Source organism: Poecilia formosa, unplaced genomic scaffold (genome assembly GCF_000485575.1).
Source record: "Poecilia formosa unplaced genomic scaffold, Poecilia_formosa-5.1.2 Scaffold73, whole genome shotgun sequence".
Classification (NCBI taxonomy): Eukaryota; Metazoa; Chordata; class Actinopteri; order Cyprinodontiformes; family Poeciliidae; genus Poecilia; species Poecilia formosa.
In genome coordinates, this window is record NW_006800012.1 from 1,559,215 (window position 1) to 1,579,783 (window position 20,569).

Here is a 20,569-nt window from a genome sequence, read left to right on the forward strand (position 1 = left end):
GAAATCACATGTGTGTTACTGGCAAAAACCTTTGCAAGAGATTGATTTTGCATCCCGTGACCTGGAGCGAAAAGCCTCTTCTTCTGGGCGAATTATGATTTTGAGTCCCCAGGAGAAAAATGCAGAACATCTCATCCCAGTACTAAGAAATCTCAATTTGAGAATGGAAATCTTGGTCAATATTTGTCACCTGGTGAACCACATAGAAGAAAAGAAAAACAAACACATGCATGGATTTAGTCTTTTTTTCTTCTTCCATCTCCTTTCTATGCAGTCCGTAAACTTCTTGTTACAATTTCAGATGTCTGTCAGAATCAGGCTTCTTCACCCTTTTTTTTTTTAACATCAAACACAGACACAAACCTCATGCATTTATATTTAATAAAAAAAAGAAAATCCACTTTCTTGGCATGATGTGAAAAGTGCTATTTCCAAAACAAAATAATTGCTGCGACAGATAATTGTTATAAGGATGTCATCAAACCAACAACACATTCGTTCCAGTCTGCGATTGTTGGTGCGACGCCGGACAGCGGGAGGTGTCGCACTCTATAATTGGTGTCTAACATGGCAGTGAAGTGCTGAAAAATTGTTGCGGACCAGACTGACAATAGTTCAATCAAACTGCAGCAATTTCACACTGTTTTTATGTTCGAAGAACGGACGAATCATAAAAGCCTCCCAGCCGTATACGCAACAATAAAAGTCGCAGGCAAGTCAGGAGTGTTACGTTTTATTTGGTCGTTTCTTTTTTTTTTTCAGCTTTTTGTTCCTCTCCACAGGTTAAAACCCATTATAATAGTCATAAGAAATAAAAACACTTTCACATACTGCATACAGAAATAATACTCTCGACGCACAGTAAAAACAGTTGATTCAGGCCCAGCCCAGTGCGAGATTTCACAAAAAAAATAAAATAAAAATTGAGGAGGATTTTTGAAAAAGCACGAAGGCCTGCAAAGTCTTTAACTCGCTTGAGTAGAGACGGTCAAACAGTTACAACATGCACGTACAGGCTGAAGCATGTCTGTGGTCAAAAAAAAAGAAAAAAGTAAAAAGGAGCGGAGAAAAAAAAGCAGTTAAGCAGTTCAACATAAAATTGGAAGTTTGGGTGCCCCAAAGAAACATTAGGCTGAAATTTCTGCATATTTTTACCGAAATAGCTCAACTTTTAATCCTCAAAAGGCAAAGAAACTCTGACAGCACCCTGTAGAGAAAATATTTTACATTAAAAATGAAGAAATAGAAGCACCCAAAAGCATGCCTCGTCAAGACTCCAGTGAAAACCTAAAACAAGTATTTATCATCTTAAAGTAGACTGCGTCAACGGCCACCTTGAAAGAGTCTCTATCCAGTGTTTAAGAAGGTGGCCAGTCATAAATATCCTTTTTGACCGTCGTATGGAAAAACTGTGAGCAGGGAAGTTAAAAAAAATAAAAATAAACCTTTAGAGGTTGAAAGCGAAAACATTTGACTAGTAAGTCACAGGGATTTGTTCCAACCAAAACCTTGCAAATTGCATCTGTGGATCATTGGGAGTTCAGCTCTAATGAACACCTGAAAGAGACCACCCACTGCTAAATACTCTCAGGCTTCTGTTAATTACTTTTAAATGCCTTACATGATCATAATTGGGATAATTTGCCAGTAGATAAAACAAGTTAGCCCTCAGAGGTAAAGCGGTTACAAACTTCCTGGCTTCCCCTCGCAGCGTTGTGATGCAACAGCGTTTGCTGGTCAAACTCGAAATATAATTATTGAAAATGTCAAAGTGATTTGAACACTGAAGATAACCTGAGTGCAAGCAAAACTGCTTTGTGAAAGGAGGATAAGAAGGAAAAAAAGAAGCTATCAAGTCCAACATTTCAAATATTTCTTAAACCGGGAAAGTAGTTGTTCCCTCTTTGGCAGCGACTACCATCAACAGGATGTCGGCGCACAATTAAAATGTCCTAAATACTTTTTTTTTTTTTATTCAAGTTTGTCCTTAAATGTGTTAATTACGTGTTAATAATTTGTTGTGGCAAATGTAGTCTTGTGTGTGTATATTTATTTTATTTATTTATTTTATTTTTCTCGTGGGACTTTTCTGTCAGGCTAGAATTCAAGTTGCAAGAGACATCTTCAGTTGAGCCAGATGGATGGAGTAATTGATATCCATCCATCAATTACTCGTGATGGATGGATAGCTATCCATCCATCACGAGTAAAGTGCAAATTTATAGGCAATTTATCGTTGTTTATACAGTTCTATAGCACTACAGGTCTTAAATTTCATTCATAATGGTATTAAAAAGGTGACTGGTGATAACTGTCAGTTTTTTTTACTTTGCTGTAGATAAATTCTGTCTTTGCAGAATGCTTGCAATTCAGCCGCACCAGCAGGATTTACAGGAGACGATAATTATTTCATACAGTCTTTGCAGCTAAGTGAGCTGAGGTTTTGAATTACACATTACGATTAGCATTTTAAACCAAACCAACCGAAAAGGGGGGAAATACTTTTTTACAGTCCTTTTAAAGATCGAAAGAGATTGCTTGTGAACTGTGATCTGTATTGGTTTATCAAATGAACAAGAGAAAGGCAGAGAAGATCATCTATCTGTAGGAGCAAACTGTAATAAATCATTTAGCGCCTCCATATCTAAGGGCTGATCAGAGTTCATTCAGCCAAATTGATTTGCAGCAGGGCTGTACCATTCTCCAAAAAAAACAGAAATTTACAAACTGAATAGCTTCTGCTAGAGAAGAAGATGACAAAGGTAATTGAGTGTCAGTAACTAGATGGAGCAATAATCACGAGCAAGCGGCTGCCGCATGCTGTTGAGTTCAATGAGAGAAGCGTGTTTGAGCCTTGGACTTGATAACCTCACTGAAATCTGTGTTTATTTTCCAGACGTGCTGCCAGTTGTCCGCAGGAGCCGGCGCTGTGCTCTTGGAAACCAATCGGCCTTTCTTTCGTGGCTCCTATTCATTTCGTTTTCATTGTTATTGGAAGAGAAGAGGACAGCAGATTGTGACCTTGGGTGCCTGTGCCGAAAGAATTAGAAATAATATTCAGTTTTTTTCGGAGGGCGAGCATTAAGCTCCTGCACCTGCTGGCGATCTCTCACGGACGTGGGCTTTTGTCCGCATCCCCCACCGGGGTTCCGCCGTCGCTGAACGGTCAGCGAAAGGTCAGATTTAATCATTTGGTGCCGGCCTAATGGGGCCAAACAAAGGTCCGGGCAGGTGTTTCACTTTCATAAACGCTAAATAATGTTTCTGGCTTAGACAGGAAGCTGAGAAGTCATTGTGGCAAGCCAGAAAACCACGCGTTTGCAACATCCACCTAATTGACTGCAAGCAAACAAAAGAAACTGCCAGTGATAAATGGAGAGCCACCATATCATGGTACTGTAGGAGTTAAATAATAACCAGCTTGCCAAAGTAAAAACTGAATTGAAGCAGTTTGAATCTAGTCTTACTGAACTGCTTCTAATTTTCCCTGGAGAAATGCAACTGTTGGGGAAAAAAATAAGAAAATTTTAAGCCAAGCTGCAGAAACCTGCCATGTTTAAGGGCACACTGTTCTTTCTCAGCTCTTTAGAAATTCAAATGATCTATTTCATTTTCCCTACCTCACTGACAAAGGTTCTTCTGGGGTTTTTTTCTTGTTCCAGAGCTTGGTTAGTTTACCCTGAAGGCTTTAAAGTAATATATTTCCTACCTCCATCACCATCCCACCATGTTGTTGCAGTTGCATATAGCACATTGATTTATGTTATTTACCCTGTCTATTTTTTTTGTTTGTTTTTTTTGACAGAGAAGTGAATTGGATTGTGTCTGCATGGTTTTCAGAAACTAGAAGATGGGAACACACAAACCAGCTACCAACACAAACAGATTTATATTTCAGATTCAGCTAGGAAAAACAAAAACAAGAAAAAGAAATATTACACAGTGGGAACGTATAAATAAATCTAAGATTTTAATTTATTTTAGTCCTAATGTAGCAGCTCACTGAAATTGCTAAGTTAATCAAGCTAGCCAACAAAACAATTGTTTAGTTAGCTTTTTACATTTCTTATATTGACCCAGTTCAGCTACTTATGTTTTTGTTATAGCTTAACTTTATGACTGTATCAAAAATAATTAAGCCTAGTTTATTATTTTTAGTTTTTCTTATGTATGCAAATCTAGAAATCAGCACAAACCTCAATTTAAATTGTGACATATAGCAACCAACAAAAATATCACTAGAATTGGATTCACAGTGGGAAGTTATGCATAAACCAAACAAAATTTGCTAATAATATTTTAATAATAAAAAAGAAAATGGCTACTGCTAAGTCAATCAAGCTAGTTATCAAAAAATTGTTCAGCTAGCTTTCAAGTTTCTTCTATTGATTTAGTTGTTTTTAATAAAGCTTTACTTTGTGGTTTAACTATTGTAAGTTCAAGCTACTTTAGTTCTTCTGTTCAAATCTAAATGCTCCTACTACCAAAAAATATGACCAGTATGATATGTGCATATGTTGAGTATTATTGTACCCAAAAGAAAAAATCTGTAATTTTATATTAAGGGAAATACTTCAACAACATGTGACAAACAAATTAAACATAATTTTCTCTCAAGGGCGTCAAAACACAAATGTTATTTTCTATTTGGGGCAAAAACCATAGAAGCTTTCAGTCTCAGTTTAAACCAAAATGTCCCTTTTAGAAGCCTTCAGCTGAAATCCACTAATCTGCTCAGTCTTGACGCACTTCAGCAAAAAGTGTCCAATTAGTGTTAATGCTGGGAGAAGAGCTAGCCAGCTAATGCTACACTCTCCCATGAACAGCTATAATCAATACATTGTACACTGGCATCAACACCCAAACAAGATATGTTCCTGAAATGCAATTCAATGTTTCCAAATGGAATTAAAATGCTAATTCTAATAACTGCACCAGCTAACTCAACGTCTAAATCAAAGTAAACAGGGAAAAATAAGCATGAATGTAAAGATGACTTTTCGCAGATCCAATAAACTAACTTTGGATAAAACTGAGCAAGCTTTCATTTTGTAACAGTCGAGCAGTCTCAAAGGGGTCAGGGCTTTCTCTGCTGATTTTCGTCAGGTGACACACTGGCCATCTTTGCATTTAGTTATTACTGTAAATGGTCCGGGCATGTCTTTAAATGAAGTTTGTCAAATGGGGCCGGAGGGACTTGACTACCTGTCAGCTGCACTCAGGACAGTGACTTGTGGTGACGGACTGCCTGCTGCCGAGACGCGCAGAGACTCATCAGGACTTTTTTGTGGAAGCGTAGGTTGTCAGCTCAGGGGCGACGAATGGCAGCTACGCTTCTTAAATCTGACAGCCAAAACCAAGAATCAGACATCCCTGTCAAAGACATCCTGAATAAAATGTGTCAAGCCTTTTCCTCACAGCTAGCAAATTAGAAAACCAAGTTCAGGGAAAGCGAGTGCGGGGAGTATTTTTGTATGTGTGCAAAAACAAGCGCTTATTCATTCTGGGTCAATCCACAACAGCAGTGATTACCAGAAGGAAAAACATTCCCCCCTCTGACTGCAGGTAGGAAAGTAATCATCTGTGAGAAGCACAAGAGACTCCTTTTATTTCGAGTCATATTTTAGGGTCCTCAATTATTAAATAGAAAACGACGAGAAATGTTTTCCAAAACCAAATCTCTGAAGGAAAATTCAAATCTAGCCTAGGCGGGTTACTGAATGACAGCTGGAAGAGGATACTTCACACAGAAAACGTGACTGAAGCAATTTCCCCAAAAATTTCAATCATCTCAGATTCCTCGACGCACTTTTTTGATCAACAGCAGCCGCCCAAAGGTAACGACTATCATAAGATAGCGCCTGCTTTAACGTGTTGACATACTGAGGCGAGGCATTAAGTGTTCGCTTGCAATCATAGTTGCAAGTCATTATATTTTGTTTGCTTGGATCATTTTAACTAGTTAATTTTAACAAACATGTCTGTTTTGGGAGCTGGTTGGTTTTTTCTGTTGCTGTTTTAGATCTTTGTTCTGGTCAATTCATGACTGACCTTTCTGGGATTTCAATTCATACCCTCTTTAACTTAAATCTGAAACTGCTGCTGCGCAACTTATTCAACGAATAACTCACTCACTTTCTGGTTGAAGAGTGACCGAGTCAATGGCACCCAACCTCTGCCTACACCCCCTGAATGCTTTTTGGTTCTGGAAATTTTGGTTTTTGCTTTTTGGCTCAATGAAATTATTAACATACTATTAGTCGTTTTTTTGATTGATATTGAACACGTGTCTACTGCGATATCATTGATTTATTGTCCATCCGCATCTGCTCATAGTCTAATGCAAGGAAATTTGGAGACTTGTCTAGTTAATGATGTCTCTACCAACCTCCTTCAGAAACATATTCATTATTGGCCCTCTTCCACTATTACCTACTCATTATGACTTGACTTGTGTCCACTCAGTTTGAGTCATTCTCCACTATAATTGGGGACCAGCTTTGTGTGGGTGCAGTAAAAGGCCATCACTGAAAAGTGAAAAGTACCCCAACCTGATCTGTATATGATGCAAGCGCAAAATGTCTGCACCTCGTCCTTAGACCACAGTGTTGATTTCAGAATTGCCAGAATTGCCTAACCCTAACCCAAATATGCTCACTGAGTTTTTATGAATCGTAGGTCTGATTTTCCTAAGGGTGTTGCCCTCATGACGCAACTAGAGACCGACACCATTTTGACGTTGTGTTTTCAGCCTACTTTGCTTGGTAGCAAAGTAGGCCATGTAGCTGCTGCCAGTGGAAAACACTTGGAACTGAGTCGAGTCTTGCTGAGTTGGTACTAGTGGAAAAGGGTCAGTAGATGTAGATCAGGTGTGGCTAGTGAAGGACAACGAAAGAACATCCAAGAGGAACACATTATTGGCAAGTGGAGTGTTAATGCATGGCACTGAAAATGTTCTAACCTCCAAAATATTGGGACTGCGATGCTATGATGATCATGAATTCATGATATGTTAAATTCATGAACAGGTTGATATAATCAACCTGTTCATGGGGTGTAGTTGCTACAACATGGTACCATGCATCTCTCTCCTTAAAAGGTTAATGAAATGTTGTACATCATCTCTGTGAAATAAAATAAATAAGTAAAAAAAAAGCTGTTTTGCAGCTGTAGATGAAATAGAAAATTGTGGGTACAAAATAACTAGGAACCATTTGTCATGAGAGTTTCTTTCAGCAGCCATTGTGGCATACCGTTTTGTGGTTTCAGACTTCTCATTCTAAGGATAATTGTCTTTTCCTAACTGGCAGCCATTTAGCAAATCTTGTGGCCATTTAAGACAGCTTTAAAACTTTTAGAGCTAGGAAGCAGTGGGACTGCACATTGCTTGAAATCCCAGTAAATGATTTGGACCAGAACAGAATGTGTCAAAAAGAAAACAATTGCTCCACGGTTAATAGACCCTGCCCTAGAACAAATGCCACTTTATTTTTTTTCCCTCTCCCACCCTCCGGCACTTCATGGGTGTTACAGAACTGAATGCTCCCCTGATGCCAGGACTATTCATGACAAAATACCCCAAAAACTGAGACGGTAAGGAGACGTCAAAGGAGAAATGAAGAACGGCCAGGTAAACAAGATGTGAGGAGGGAAAGGCTGCAGAAGCAGAAACAGCCTCAGCAACGAAGGCGATGAAGAAACGGTGCAGTCAGCAGCTGCAGCCGCTGGCACAGAGCAACAAAAAGGAACGGAAAGGGAGGAGACCCCAGCTCACACGGGCTCCGAAACTTCACACGTTCAAAAAAGGGAAAACAGGACACAACATGGATCTGGATGGGAGCCGACACAGGAAGCAGACCGACTTCTGGCCCAAAGCACGGCATCACCAGGGCTAATTAATTACCCAAATATCTGATCACTTTGTTAGCGCCATGCTACCCCCGCCCTTATCAGGAGGCTCAGAGGTATCTCAGGGGTACAGAGGAGAAAGTTATGCATAAATCTAACTCAGTTTGGTAATGACTTTACATTATTTAAACAAAATAAACGGTTTTAAAGCAAGAATTACCTCTGGCAGTTAGTTGAAATTGCTACTACTAAGTCTCTCATGCTAGCTAATGAAATAATTCTTTAGTTAGTTCTTCAAGTCCAGTCCTTATTTTTTTTAATAAAGCTTTAATTTACAACTTACTTTTACCATTTCAGCCTAGTTTTTTCCCCGTTGTGTTCAAATCCCATCTAAATGAGCTGGTACAGTAACTACTAGCTCATCGGTTGTGTATTATGAATGTAAAAAATAAATATATTTATACTATTTTATATGAAGAAAAATACTTTATTTTATTTTAGCTTTTCCATGAATGTATTCTGGTGACACGGCCAGTCAGAGTTTTTGTCATATTTCAAACTATTTTTAGCTAATAGAAGACTGTCTGCTATAAATCAGTGGGTCTCTTTCAGGTGCTCACTTGCAAAACAATCATGTAATAAAGAGGCCATTTTGAAATAAGCAAATCATAGAGGCTGGTATGAATCATTACTCTGATATTCAACACACTCCTGAGGATAAGACGTCTTCGCTGCAGCAGGAAGTTCAGCTTCAGGTGCAAATTAACATTTCCCACAGCGGTTTCACAGAAATCCTATGAAAAGTGTCTGAGCATGTGTGACGTGCAATAAGATGATCCAGGTGTCAACAGGAAGCTACGTTGGTGATTTGGAACAGGTGCAAAGCAACAAAAAATTAATCTGGAATGCAAATGAGATGTAAGACTTTGATGAGAACGATTCGAAACAACAAAAAACAGACCTAAAGCATGAAGCCAACCAAAAACAGCCAGACAGGCTCGGATCAAATGTAGCAAAAATCAACCAATTTGATTGTGTAACTTGGCCTAAACGTCTCAGCTAGTTGCCTGGCAACTCCATAGTGGCACATGCAGAGGAGTGAGCTGCAGATAGCAGGATATTGAAATGTCTGAGCAGGCCAAACTAGGAAACACATTAGGATGATTTACATTTAGGACTATATGGACAAATTTGAATGAATCTGAAATGTTTGTGAGGTAATTATCAGTTCAGAATAAGCAAGAATCTTCCTAAAGCTTACATTTCTTAAATTGAGGTTCTATGAAGTTATTATTTAGAGTTTAAGATGCCATTTTGCAACTTTGTAGGAAAGTAAAAAGAAATCATTAAGCTATGTTAGCTTAATGATTACAGAGGTTAGCCTTCTGTAAGCAGCAACAGGCCACAAAAAATAATTCAGACTTTAATCTCAAAATCAGAATACTGAAAGAAAGTCATTTCAGAATTTCAGACAATTCTAATCAACATCAGAATTGAGTTTATTTCTTATCTGAATTTAAAAAAAGGTCTGAAATCAAATTAATCTCACAACTATGACTTTTGCAGAAATGACTCAAATCAAAACTTTGATTTTTCTTCTTAATTTTTATTTTTTTTCCCCCCAAATCAAAAATTGGAAAAAGTCAAAATTCAGACAATCTCAAAATTCTGACAAATTTTTCTATAAAATGCCAGAATAAGTCATGTAGCTGCTTTACAATAACGGGGGAAAAAAACCCTGTGAAAAGTGAATTAAAATCTAAAAACCTCGGTAGGAACTGAGCTGTCTTAGCTGGAATACCTTCCTAAGCGCTGCATCCAGAACGCCTTTAAACTGAGAACTCCACCAGCATGAAGTTCTCTAAACCAGATTCAGATTCTATGAAAACTCCAGACGTTCTTTAAAAAAAGCTTTCGAGCATTTAGTAAGTTTTATGGAGAATATCATTTAACTCTCATGATAATAAAATGTATTTGTGTTTCCACCAAGGCTCTGTGCGCTGCTCTGCATGTGAATCCCTGCTGCCTCCGCCCGGCGCAGCGCGGAGCCCAAAACCGCTTATTTGTAAGCACCTTTTGTCCGAGCGCTGGGCGGCATTCTTTGGCAGGAGAAAGGAGGGGTGGGGGGCGGCGGAGGGCTCCCCGTCCCGCTTCCTGTGCCGCCGTGTCGCCTGCCAGCCCAGTGGATCCGTCCAATCCCTGGCATTTCCCGAGGAATGTGACTGGAATGCTTTCTACTTCTCAAGGTGGGGGGGTAAGAGGGGGGTAACGCCCGGGTCGCGGTTTTCGTCTTGGATTTCATGAGTGGCCTAGAATATCTACAGAGTGGATTCTCCCATAAAGCAACAAAACTGTTAAAAAAAAAGAAAAAGAAAAGAAGCTTTCTTTCAACAATGAGACACACTCACAAGCATTTGATTTTTTTTCCTTCTTTTTTTTTTTTCTTTTCTTACATGATCTGGAAAATTTAGGTCAAATCTTGTCTAACGCACCAGCTAAACGGTTCAGGGGAACCTTTAAGAGATAAAGATATATATATTAAAAACACTTCACAAAATAAGGCACTCCAATTTTCTTTCATTGTCCTGACTGCTTTCAGTCTGCAGGATGAAGCTGTAAAAAATAAAAAAAAAATAAAAGAAATGGCCTGATCCACCTCTGCATTGTCACAATGCTTCAAAGCAGCGGGGGGAGATGAAAGCAGCTGATAGGAGCAGGATGACAGAAGATCAAGATGAGGCTGCTGATCTGGATTCTGCTCCTTCAAAGGGACAGCAGTAACACAGACGAGACGCAGGGAAAAAATGAAAAAGAAAAATGAAATTGGCACCAGCCGTTGGTTCACAGGCAGATATCCCACAATCCATTGTATCACCTTTTCCCCTGGCTTTCTGCTCTCCAAAGCACCAGGCTGGGGTAGAAAGAAGAACTACAATGCCTGCAGCTCCCTACCCTCAGTGGGATTTTAATTTGAAAGGTTCCAAGTTTTCGTCCCAACGACAAACACAAAACTAAAAAAAAAAGAAAAGAAAACAACAGTAGTGAAAATGGTCCTGGACTGAATTGGATTGGCACCTGATTGAAGTTGCTCCGCAACCGCCACCTTCTTCAAATTAAACAAAATTGGTGCAGCAAAAATCTTCATTTGTGCCGCTGTCATTTTAAAAGATATTACTAAATGTTTCCAGAGGCCAACAAAGTCGACCAGCTATTCCACATTTACAAAATCAAACAACATATGGTTTCAATCAACAGGGCTACATTTGTGCAGTATTCATTTTTGTTTGTGCCACTGTGATTTTTAAGATTTCTAGGTCACCAGACTCCCCCAGACGTCTTCTACCAAATCACGACGTTTCCAGATACTTTTTGAGGTCATCAAAAAATATTTAAAAAATTCTGTGTCAAATTTGGTGCTCCTAAAATTTTAGCTGTACTAACCAGCACAAACACATAGCACAATTCGTTTATATTAGTGCAGTTTAATTTTGTTAGTGCGGAGGCGGTAGGGGCAGGTTGATCTTCTGAAACTTAAAAAAAAAAAAAAAATCTTAAATATTATAGCTGCACAAACAAGCACAAATGGTTTGAGGCACCATATGTTGTTTGATTTTGTAAATGTGGAGTGGCTGATTGACCTTTGATGACCTCCAGAAACATTTATTAACATTAATTAAAATTTGAGCAGCACAAACGTAGCACAAATGTTTGACACCAATTACACTCAATTTGAAGAAGTTGGGGGCGGGGTCAACCTCACTCAGGTATAGCTGGGATGAAGTCTGCATTCCATATAATCCATGACTGGGAATGAGATTTGGATTCAGAAGCGATCGTCTCTGAGTTGCGTTGGCGACTTGAAGGGCTTGAGCCCCAGCGTCCTGCGGGGGTGGGCTCTCTCTTTGGTCATGTCCAGAGGCTTGCCACAGGCCGCCCAGCCCAGGTCCATGAAGGCCGGGTCCGCCGGGTTGATGGGTGCGATGCGGAACGAGGGCAGCGTGGGCGAGCCGTTGGTGGAGCACGGGGCGGATCGGGAGATCGGGAACGGAGCGGAGAATGGGTCGAAGGGCGGCGTGCCATCGGAGCTGCTAGAAGGGTCCGCCTTGAGGGCGAAGGGGTCGCAGTCCGGAGAGGGGAAAGGGTCACAGCTGGTGAAGGGGTTGGTGGGCGAGGGCTGGTAGCCCAGGGCGTGGCCGTCTGAGCGGATGGGGCTGCGGCCGCCTGCTGAGATGGCACCACCCGCCGAGATGAAGCTCCAAGGGTCGATGCGGGGCCGGATGGGAGACGGGCGTGGCCGGGGGATGACACTGACCTCTAGGCGGCGGGTTTTGGGGCTCCATAGCGCTGGGTTGGGGTGGAGGGCGTAGGGTACGGAGGTCTTGTCCTCAAAGTCCAGTGTGTCTTGGCATAGGGGGAGATCTAAAACTGGAACAAAACAACAAACCAGTGTTACGCTTCAATAGATTCCTAAATAAAAAGAAACTTTCCACTCTCGTTAAGTGTGGAACATCAACATTTTACTGGGATTTGATGTTATAAAAAACAAGTAGCACACCATTGTAAAGTGGGATGAAGATGATACATGATATCAAAAATGCTTTGATAAAATAAATCTGGTGGGGAAAACTAGCTATAAAAAGTTAATTGCGCTAACCCTAAAGCACTAATCAATCTGCTAGCACAAAAGAATTATTCAAACTGAAGCTAATGCTAAAGTGCTAACTTCAGTTCAAATTACATTTGCCCTTGAATGACAACAACCTTCAACAACAATATAACATGTACATTTTATTTTAAAAAATGTACATGTACATTTTATTTTAAAAAATTTACATGTTCTATAATGGCCTCAGATATTGTATTAATATATTGTTCTTTATTTTGTTCTTGTATATTTGTTGTTTGAAATCGTTATTAGCGAGAAAACATAAAAAACGTGAGATAAACAACTAACTATTTGAAGAATTCTTAACAGTTGATAACTAAAACATGAAAACAGATGTAAACTTTATTCATCTCAAAGTTTATGCATTAGTGCTTAAGAATTTTTCTAGGTGTGCTAAGCGCAAACAAAATTAGCTGTATGCTAATCCGCTATTAGCACATTAGTAGAGGTTGTTATTCTTAATTTTATTCTTTTATTTTAAATCTGGAATGGAATTATGTCATATTGCTGTAAACAAGTGAATTCAGTTCCAAGTCCTGTTCGGTCAATTCGTCAGGTTCGTCAGTGAACAAATATCCTGAAGACCAAGGAGCACAGCAAAAATGTCTCTTTAACCGGATCTAATGGTGGAAGTGCTCCACTCAAGTCTCTCTCATCTGATTTAATCTGTTCAAAAACCCGTCAGAACACAAACCTGTGCAGTGAAATTGATCAAAAACAAGAAGATGAAAGCACAACGTTACTGCAACACGAAAAAAGAAAAAAAAAGAAATGGAGCAATTACAAGTGAGGAATGTTGATGTAATTAGTCTCAATTAAGTGAAACATAGTGCTGTTTAACTAGTTGACAGAGCTGCAAGAGCAGCAGACAAAGCGTAAATTGGCGCTGACAAGAACATTAAACTCAGAATAAATCACCCTGAGTGAACATTTGCTGTTTCTAAATGTGACGCGTCTGCCAAATGGCATTATTTACATCAACAGTTACCCTCAAAGGCTGTCGAGCTTTTCAGCTGACAAGAGCGAGCAATCAGGAGTCACACAAGAGCAGCAGAATATTAAAAAAAAAAGAAGAAGAAGAAAGTGAGAAAAATCCTCTGAATAAACATCTCTTTTTCAAGCGCAGGCTGCCAGGCGAACAATGTGGCAGTCTGTCGCCTGCGTCATTCCAGGGTTGTTTAGCTAAAACACACTTGGTTAATGATGTGGTTTTTTTTTTCTTGTCTTAAAATTCATGATTTTTGCAGGTTTCCCCAAAATCAAATTTAAGACTTTTTAAGGCTATTATAAAGGGAATTTAAGCCCTACGACTGGAATGTACAAACTTCATCCAGCCGACAGCCGATAAACTTGTACTCCACAATCATGAACTACCACAGCAGTGGCATGCTAGCCTCAACCGTCTCCTGTTTCACACAATAAAGAAGTCTGGGTGCGACTAAACAGCAAAGTCCCCCAAGAAAAAATTACATAGAGCATACAAGATTAAATAGTTCTTCCGGTCAAGACAAAATTTAAAAACTGTCCCCATATATTAAAGGCAAACTTAATTTTTACAATAAATTGAATACTTTTTAAGGCCTAACATTTAGATACATTAATTGAAGACTTTTTGAGCATGCGAGGGCACCGTGTAAGGTGTGTATGCGTTTTTGAGACGTAGTTCAAGCGACCAAAAAATTTGGACAACATTCAGACCTGTTTTCAACACCGGGGTGTTACCACAGGGGGGCGCCAAAATTGGGTCGTTTACATTACTGCAGCATAAATTGAAACAGGTGTAAAGAAAATCGATGCAACTGTGTGAAAAATTACATCATTGACATTTCCTTTGAGCTTTCATTGTGTTTTTCATGTGTTTTCATCACAAAAGATAACCTTGCAAATCTGCATGAATTTGCATTCATCTCCCTTTACAAAATAAAATCCGATTAAGTGGAATAAGTATAAATCCAGATGTTCTCAGAAGGCCTCACAGATTTGCTAGAAAACATTAGAGAGCAAACAAAATCACTAAGGCCAAAGAACTAGGGGTGCACTGATTGCCGTTTTCTAGACAACCTTCACTCTTAAAAATCCTCATTCCAAATTTTGGCCGATACCAAATTTTATTTATTTATTTTTTGGGGGTCAAAAAACAATCACTAAATACTGCAACAAAATCGTTAAGGGTGGAACTTCACAATATTTCTAGTCAGAGAATCTGAATACAAATGCATGCCGCACTTTTCATATTTTTAGTTGTTCCCTCCTACTCCACAATCATGAACTACTTTGCGTCGGTCTAAAACTCAGAGAGAAAACAGCACAAAGAATGTAGCACAAAACATAATGTGAACAATGAAATGTGTTCACAAATGTGTTACTGAAAGGCATAGTGGTTTCACACAAATTCACCCAGCTTTCCAGCAGACAGACTGCAGATTAGCAGTCTGGAATCTGCTACATTTCCATCCAATGTGCTGCACTCATCCTGCACTATTCAATGAAAGAACACTCCAATCTCAGAAGAGTGAAAAAACAGCATTTAAAAAAAAAAAAAAAAAAAAACCTGGTTGATAGCTCTGCTTAGCCAGTATTAGCAGTGAAGTACAGCAAGGGCCAGCTGTTACCTGAGATATGCAAATGGCTGCAGAGAAGCTTTGATGCTAATGAAAAAGCTCCTGCAGCAACGAAGTATCCCCTGTGCTGCTAAATGGAAACAAAAATTCTCACTAAAAACAAAAGACAATGATAATTCCGGGAGAATCGTGTGTGTGCGTGTGTGTGTGTGTGTGCGGGGGTGGCACGTTGTTATGCTGCGGTGGTACAGGACTCAAGGTTAAAGCCGGATTGGGATTTGCGTGCGCGGCCGGGTGGAACGAGCTCGGTTAGGGGTTGCAGATGAATCACGGAGCTAAATTAAAAACCCGAATCCAAAACCCAATCTGGGCGAAGAGCAGGTACTTAAAGGAAGTACTCTGCTGATTTAAAATGGCACTTCCAATAAGAAGAGAGCTGGAGAAGACAAATTAAAAAAAAAAAGGAAAAAAAACACTAGTGAGAATTAAAACAGCAGAGGTAGACTCTAATTATTATTAGATCAGGCTAAGGAGGCTTTCTGGATCTTCAGCAATGGCTCTTAATAACTCTGCCTTAAAATGATAAAGAATCAACTAATGTTTCAAATATAAAATTAATAACAAATGCTGCTTTAAACTGTTTTTTATCTAATAAATTGATTTTCCACACCAGAAGTATGGGTGATGGTGTTTTGGATCCACATTTTTTGTTATTAAATTGGAAATCATTGTTTGTTTCTCATTTCTACAAAAGTTTGTTTTTTCTTTATTTTAAAACTTAAAAACAGAAATAAAAATAACAAATTTCCTTAAGTTGATATTTATATTTTATATTCATTTAAATGAGGTACATTTTTTAAAGTAATTATTTTTAAGTGGCTGGGCCAGACTTTAAGAAGAGCTTACAGGGGTAGAAGCCCAGCGAGTCAAGTTTTTGGGGGCTCCAGAGATTTATTTTTTAAATGCATTTTTATAAATGCATGTTTTATAAAAATCATAGTCTATATAAAACTAACCAATCCGTGTTAAATGAGGTGTTTTAATAATGTAAATGTTGAATCAAAACAATATGAGTAATTAAAAATTTGATTCTAAATCTGAAGTACATCTTTTCAGGATTAATATGTAGACATCTGTGTGTAAAGTTGATTACTTGTACCCACTGATGAGCTCCACCCAATGTGTTTTCATTTATATGAGTAAAATACATTTTTGGTCAATAGAGCACCAAAATTAGCCCCTATCCTTTTTAATCTGGCCATGAGCGCAGGGCATTCTGGGTAAATAAAACCAAAACAAACACCTGCTTGTTTTTTAGGGTTAGCAGGAGAAATGACTTGCTGTCTTGTACCATCAACAAAATCTACTAAAATCTGACGCTGTCATATTTGTTTACATATTGTGAAGTAGAAAGTGTCTTCTTCAGTGGTTCTTGATGCAGCACTCCCACAAGCGAGGAGGGAAACTGCACCAGGTGAAAATGCTACAAATGTCGCAACTTTGATCCCCAGTTGAACCGAGTCTACCGGACTATCGGGTGTAATATTATTTATGTGGATAAAGGCAAATGTGGCTGTCAGGGCTATAACGGCATGGGGAGTGAACCCACTGACCCAGCTGGGAGGCGTGCAGGCCGTAGCTGGACCTCCTCCTGCGGTCGGGTCGGTGCTCCCAGGCCTCGCTGCTCAGCTCTCCGTTGCTGGAACCAGAACTAGCGGTCCAGTCTGCCGGGACAGCGCCGTCCTGCTGCAGTGGGGTCCCCGGGCTCGGCGGGCCGCTGTGGTGCGTCTGCGGCGTCCGAGGGCCGGACCTTTCGCGAGGGTTGGGCGGTGGTGGCGTCAGGGGCAACGGCTTCAGCTCCTGGTACTGCAGGGCTAAATCCAGCAGCGGCTTGGGGAGCGGCTCAGAGGTGGAGAAGGTGATGAGATCGTCCACCACCGGGGGGTCGGTTATGAGCGGCCTGGGGGGGGAGATCTCCAGCTCGAAGGAGGAGCGTTCCTCCAAGGCGGGGGGGTTAGTTCGAGGGGGAACTCTGGGGGGGACGTCCAAGCCCCGACCCAACGCCACGGAGGACAAGAGGGAGCCGCAGCCTAGCAATGCCCGGTGCGTGTTCTTGACGGCGCCGCCAAGGAACCCCCTCTCAGGCATGGGGGAGCCGGCCGGGGAGTAGCCCCCCTCCTCGCTGCCAGAGTCTCCCTGGGAAGGGGGGAGGCGGAGGCTGTCCTTCGACGAGGAGCCTATAGAGAGAGAGAGAAAGTTTAGAGAAAAAAAAAGGGATGTGAGACAGAGAATAATGACTCCACGCATTTATTATTCATTCAGCTTCTGTTTCTAATTCACACTCCCAGACTTGGGTGAGTCTTAAAGGAGCAGTATTATGCGTTTCAAGGCACATAGTGCCAACTTATAGCACAGTCAAGTAACTATGTTAACTTCAGTGGTTAGAAACTCAAATACGAGTTAAAATTTGAGTTTGTAACTTAAAGTCTTGAAATTAGGCCTCCGTCACTTTAATTCTTCCTGGTCTTTCAGAAACTCCGCCATCAGAAAGTCATCACAACATACCTCCTCTACTATGCCTTTAACATTTTTACCAGCATTGCACTGAGCAGTAGCTCCTACAATGAGCTCAGCTCCACCAGGTGTCTGCTAATTGGTGGCTAGTCTGAAGGAGCCGAGTTGGGGAGGAGCTATGTTCACTCAGGCGATTTGCACAGCTGAATGGTTGCCATAGAGATTAAATGATTTCTCAAACATGCACAAAAGGATCAAAGCAACTCTCTCTGTTTTCAATGATGGAATAACATAACATGATGTAAAGCTAAAAAAAGTCGATTTTACATAGTACTGTCCAGACGTTACCGTTCTGAGTGGAAGCCGAGGTCGGCGTGGGGGGGCGGTACTCCTCGAAGTCGTCCATGGCATCTCCGTTCTCGTTGCTGTCCGACTCCAGCAGCTTGGCCCTCATCGATAAACTGGAAGCAGTCAGACGAGCAGAACATCTTAGAACATCTAATATCAGCATCAGTCGCTGGACTGAAAAAAAAACTTGGAGGCAGATTCTGTTCAGTCTAATTCTATGTGTTGTTCTCTAAGTGACATCATGCTTTATTATTCATTATATTTAGAATTCCTAATAGCACTTTATAAACCATTGGAAGAAGTTTTGTTGCAGTTTATTTTTACATGTTTGACCAAGTCAACCTATTGTTTTTGTCAATTTCAGTTTCTTTATTATTATTTTACATTATTCTCTTAACTGCACCGACTGAATAAATTAAGGTTGTGTTTTCATGTTTGACCAAGCTTGTGAAGCTGTTGGTGTATTTAGGTGTGCTGTGCTGGTGCAGAGGTATCAGATACACTTGTAATTCAGCACATTTATGTCTGTGTTTGAAAAAAGAAAAAATATTTCAAGTCAATTCAGCATTGCTCTTCTGCATCGGTATTGTACCGGGAGTGAAAAAAGTGGATTCTGCATCCCCGGTTTTGATGTTATTTATTTATTTCCTTCATTTACAGTTTAAAATCAACATGTCACTTTGTGATATAAACAAAAGTTTTGAATGAAAGTTTGTGGTCAGAAATAAGGATGGATAAGAAAGGATTTCCAATAGCAGTCAGTGATGGAACAAATTAGAAGAGGCCTCTGACTGAAGACCGTTATTTCATCAGGCTTATGACTAACGGTCACACAGGCAGCTCAGTGTCCAGGCAGCATCCATTATGTTTGATGGAAGAGAAGGTCTGAACTTCCTTCTTCTCCGTCTGCAGTCACAAAGTTTCACTTTCAACTCCTCTGTGATTTGTGGTTGTAGTTTAGGGTTGTTGTTTTTGTTTTTGTTTGTTTTGTTTTTTTTAGCTTTTTGATATCCTAGTTGTAAAAACAATACCTTTTGTTACTCGGAGTAACAAAATAAAAATACACTAAAATTCCTTCCAGCTGCATAGAATCCAAAACCAGAGGGAATAAAAGTCTGAAAAAACAACAAACCAGAACTAACATAACAAAGCTATTTCTATATGCAGCCACGAGCAGCACAGCTCTAAAACGGTTTTATGTTTGTTAAAGTATGTAATATGTGATTTGTTGTTGTTGTTGTTTAAATACATATTGTTAAAAAAAAAACGAGCAGAACCAAAGTAGGAAATTAGTGGTTTAAAGTCCCGGCGTACCTGCTTTCCTGGGGACTCAGCCGCAGAACCTTGGGGCTTTTGGGACTCTTCGGGCTCTGGGGCCTCCAGTGTGGGTTCAGCCTCAGGTCTCCGTTGGACTGCTTGTGAGACGGGGTCTCTAATGACCGGACCGGGGCCAGACAAAACGTCCTGCTGTCGCTGGGACTGACTGGAGAGACCGAGACCGAGACCGAGAGAGGACATGAGATGAAATTAATCTGCACTGGCTACAGTTTTTCTACACTTTTCTCTCATGTTTTTTGTTTTTGTATTTCCAAGGCCGATGGTGACACTCAACCTTCAAACTGATCAGAACCACACAAGGTTTACAGTGAAGAGGGAACTGGTGGGACTTCAGCTCTAAGAATAACTGAGATTGCATCTGCCAAGCTCAAGTGACACATCTCAGCTCTCCTCACACCAACAGGTCTGCGCTGCCAGCAGTGTGAACAGCATACAGTAACACAGTAACACAGAGGATGTCTAAACCAGCCGTCTGTAACAGCTGTCACTGTGCTAAAAGCTTTAAAGGGACAGAGTCATGTGTTTTCCAGGCACAAAGTCCCATTTTATAGCACAATAAAGTAACTATGTTACCGTCAGTTGTTACAAAAAATATAAAAAAAAAATTAAATAAAATATGACTTCAATATTTATAGGCTTGAAACTGCACCTCTGTCTCTTTAAGAAATCCCTGCTCGTTCTGAAGCTCTGCCTTCAGAAAGTCATCACAACATGGCTCCTCTATTTACCCTTTAGCAACGTTTTTACCACTGAGAAGTAGCTCCTACAATGAGCTTAGGATGTGTTCAACCAGGTGTTTGCTAATTGCTGCTAGCTAGTCTGAAGGAGCTGCGTGGGGGAGGCGCAAACTCAAACTCTGAAACTGCAGCCCAGTGGAGGAGCTTCATCCTCGAAGGCGGAGTTAAGTCCAACCAGGCATTTTGTACAACCAAATGGTTGCCATGGCGATTAAAGGATTTCTCAAACATGAATGAAAGAATCAATTCAACACTACCAGGATACTGCCCCATAAAGCCTTTTCCAAGAGCTTTTACCCCTGCTGGTCTTTCTGACTTTAGACCTAAAGGGAGTGATGCTGAGCTGGCTTCCTACAGTTTAAAAACACATTTCTGGTATTTTCTCTTCAGAAATTTGGCTCAATTATTGTTCCCTTGTAGTTAAAGAGTACTGATTTATACAAGTGCAGATCAAAGAGTTTCTCCTTAAAATATGTAGTGTTTAGGGCTGGGCAATAAAAAAAAATAAATAAATAAAAAAAATCTCCCCATTTTTTATATATTAAATTTGATTTTCT

General features: G+C 40.1%; 1 protein-coding gene across 1 annotated transcript in view; it reads right to left on the reverse strand.

The window, feature by feature from the left end:
• Positions 1-717: 717 nt before the first annotated feature.
• The window catches only part of LOC103140621 (mitogen-activated protein kinase kinase kinase 11), a 54,606-nt gene continuing 34,754 nt past the window's right edge, over positions 718-20,569 (reverse strand). The window contains exons 7-10 of the mRNA XM_007555855.2: positions 19,252-19,420; positions 17,938-18,050; positions 16,689-17,312; positions 718-12,273 (exon numbers count right to left, since the gene is read on the reverse strand). Of these exons, the coding sequence (XP_007555917.1) occupies positions 11,672-12,273; positions 16,689-17,312; positions 17,938-18,050; positions 19,252-19,420 (1,508 nt within the window). The 3' untranslated portion in view covers positions 718-11,671. The remainder of the gene's footprint in view (positions 12,274-16,688; positions 17,313-17,937; positions 18,051-19,251; positions 19,421-20,569) is intronic.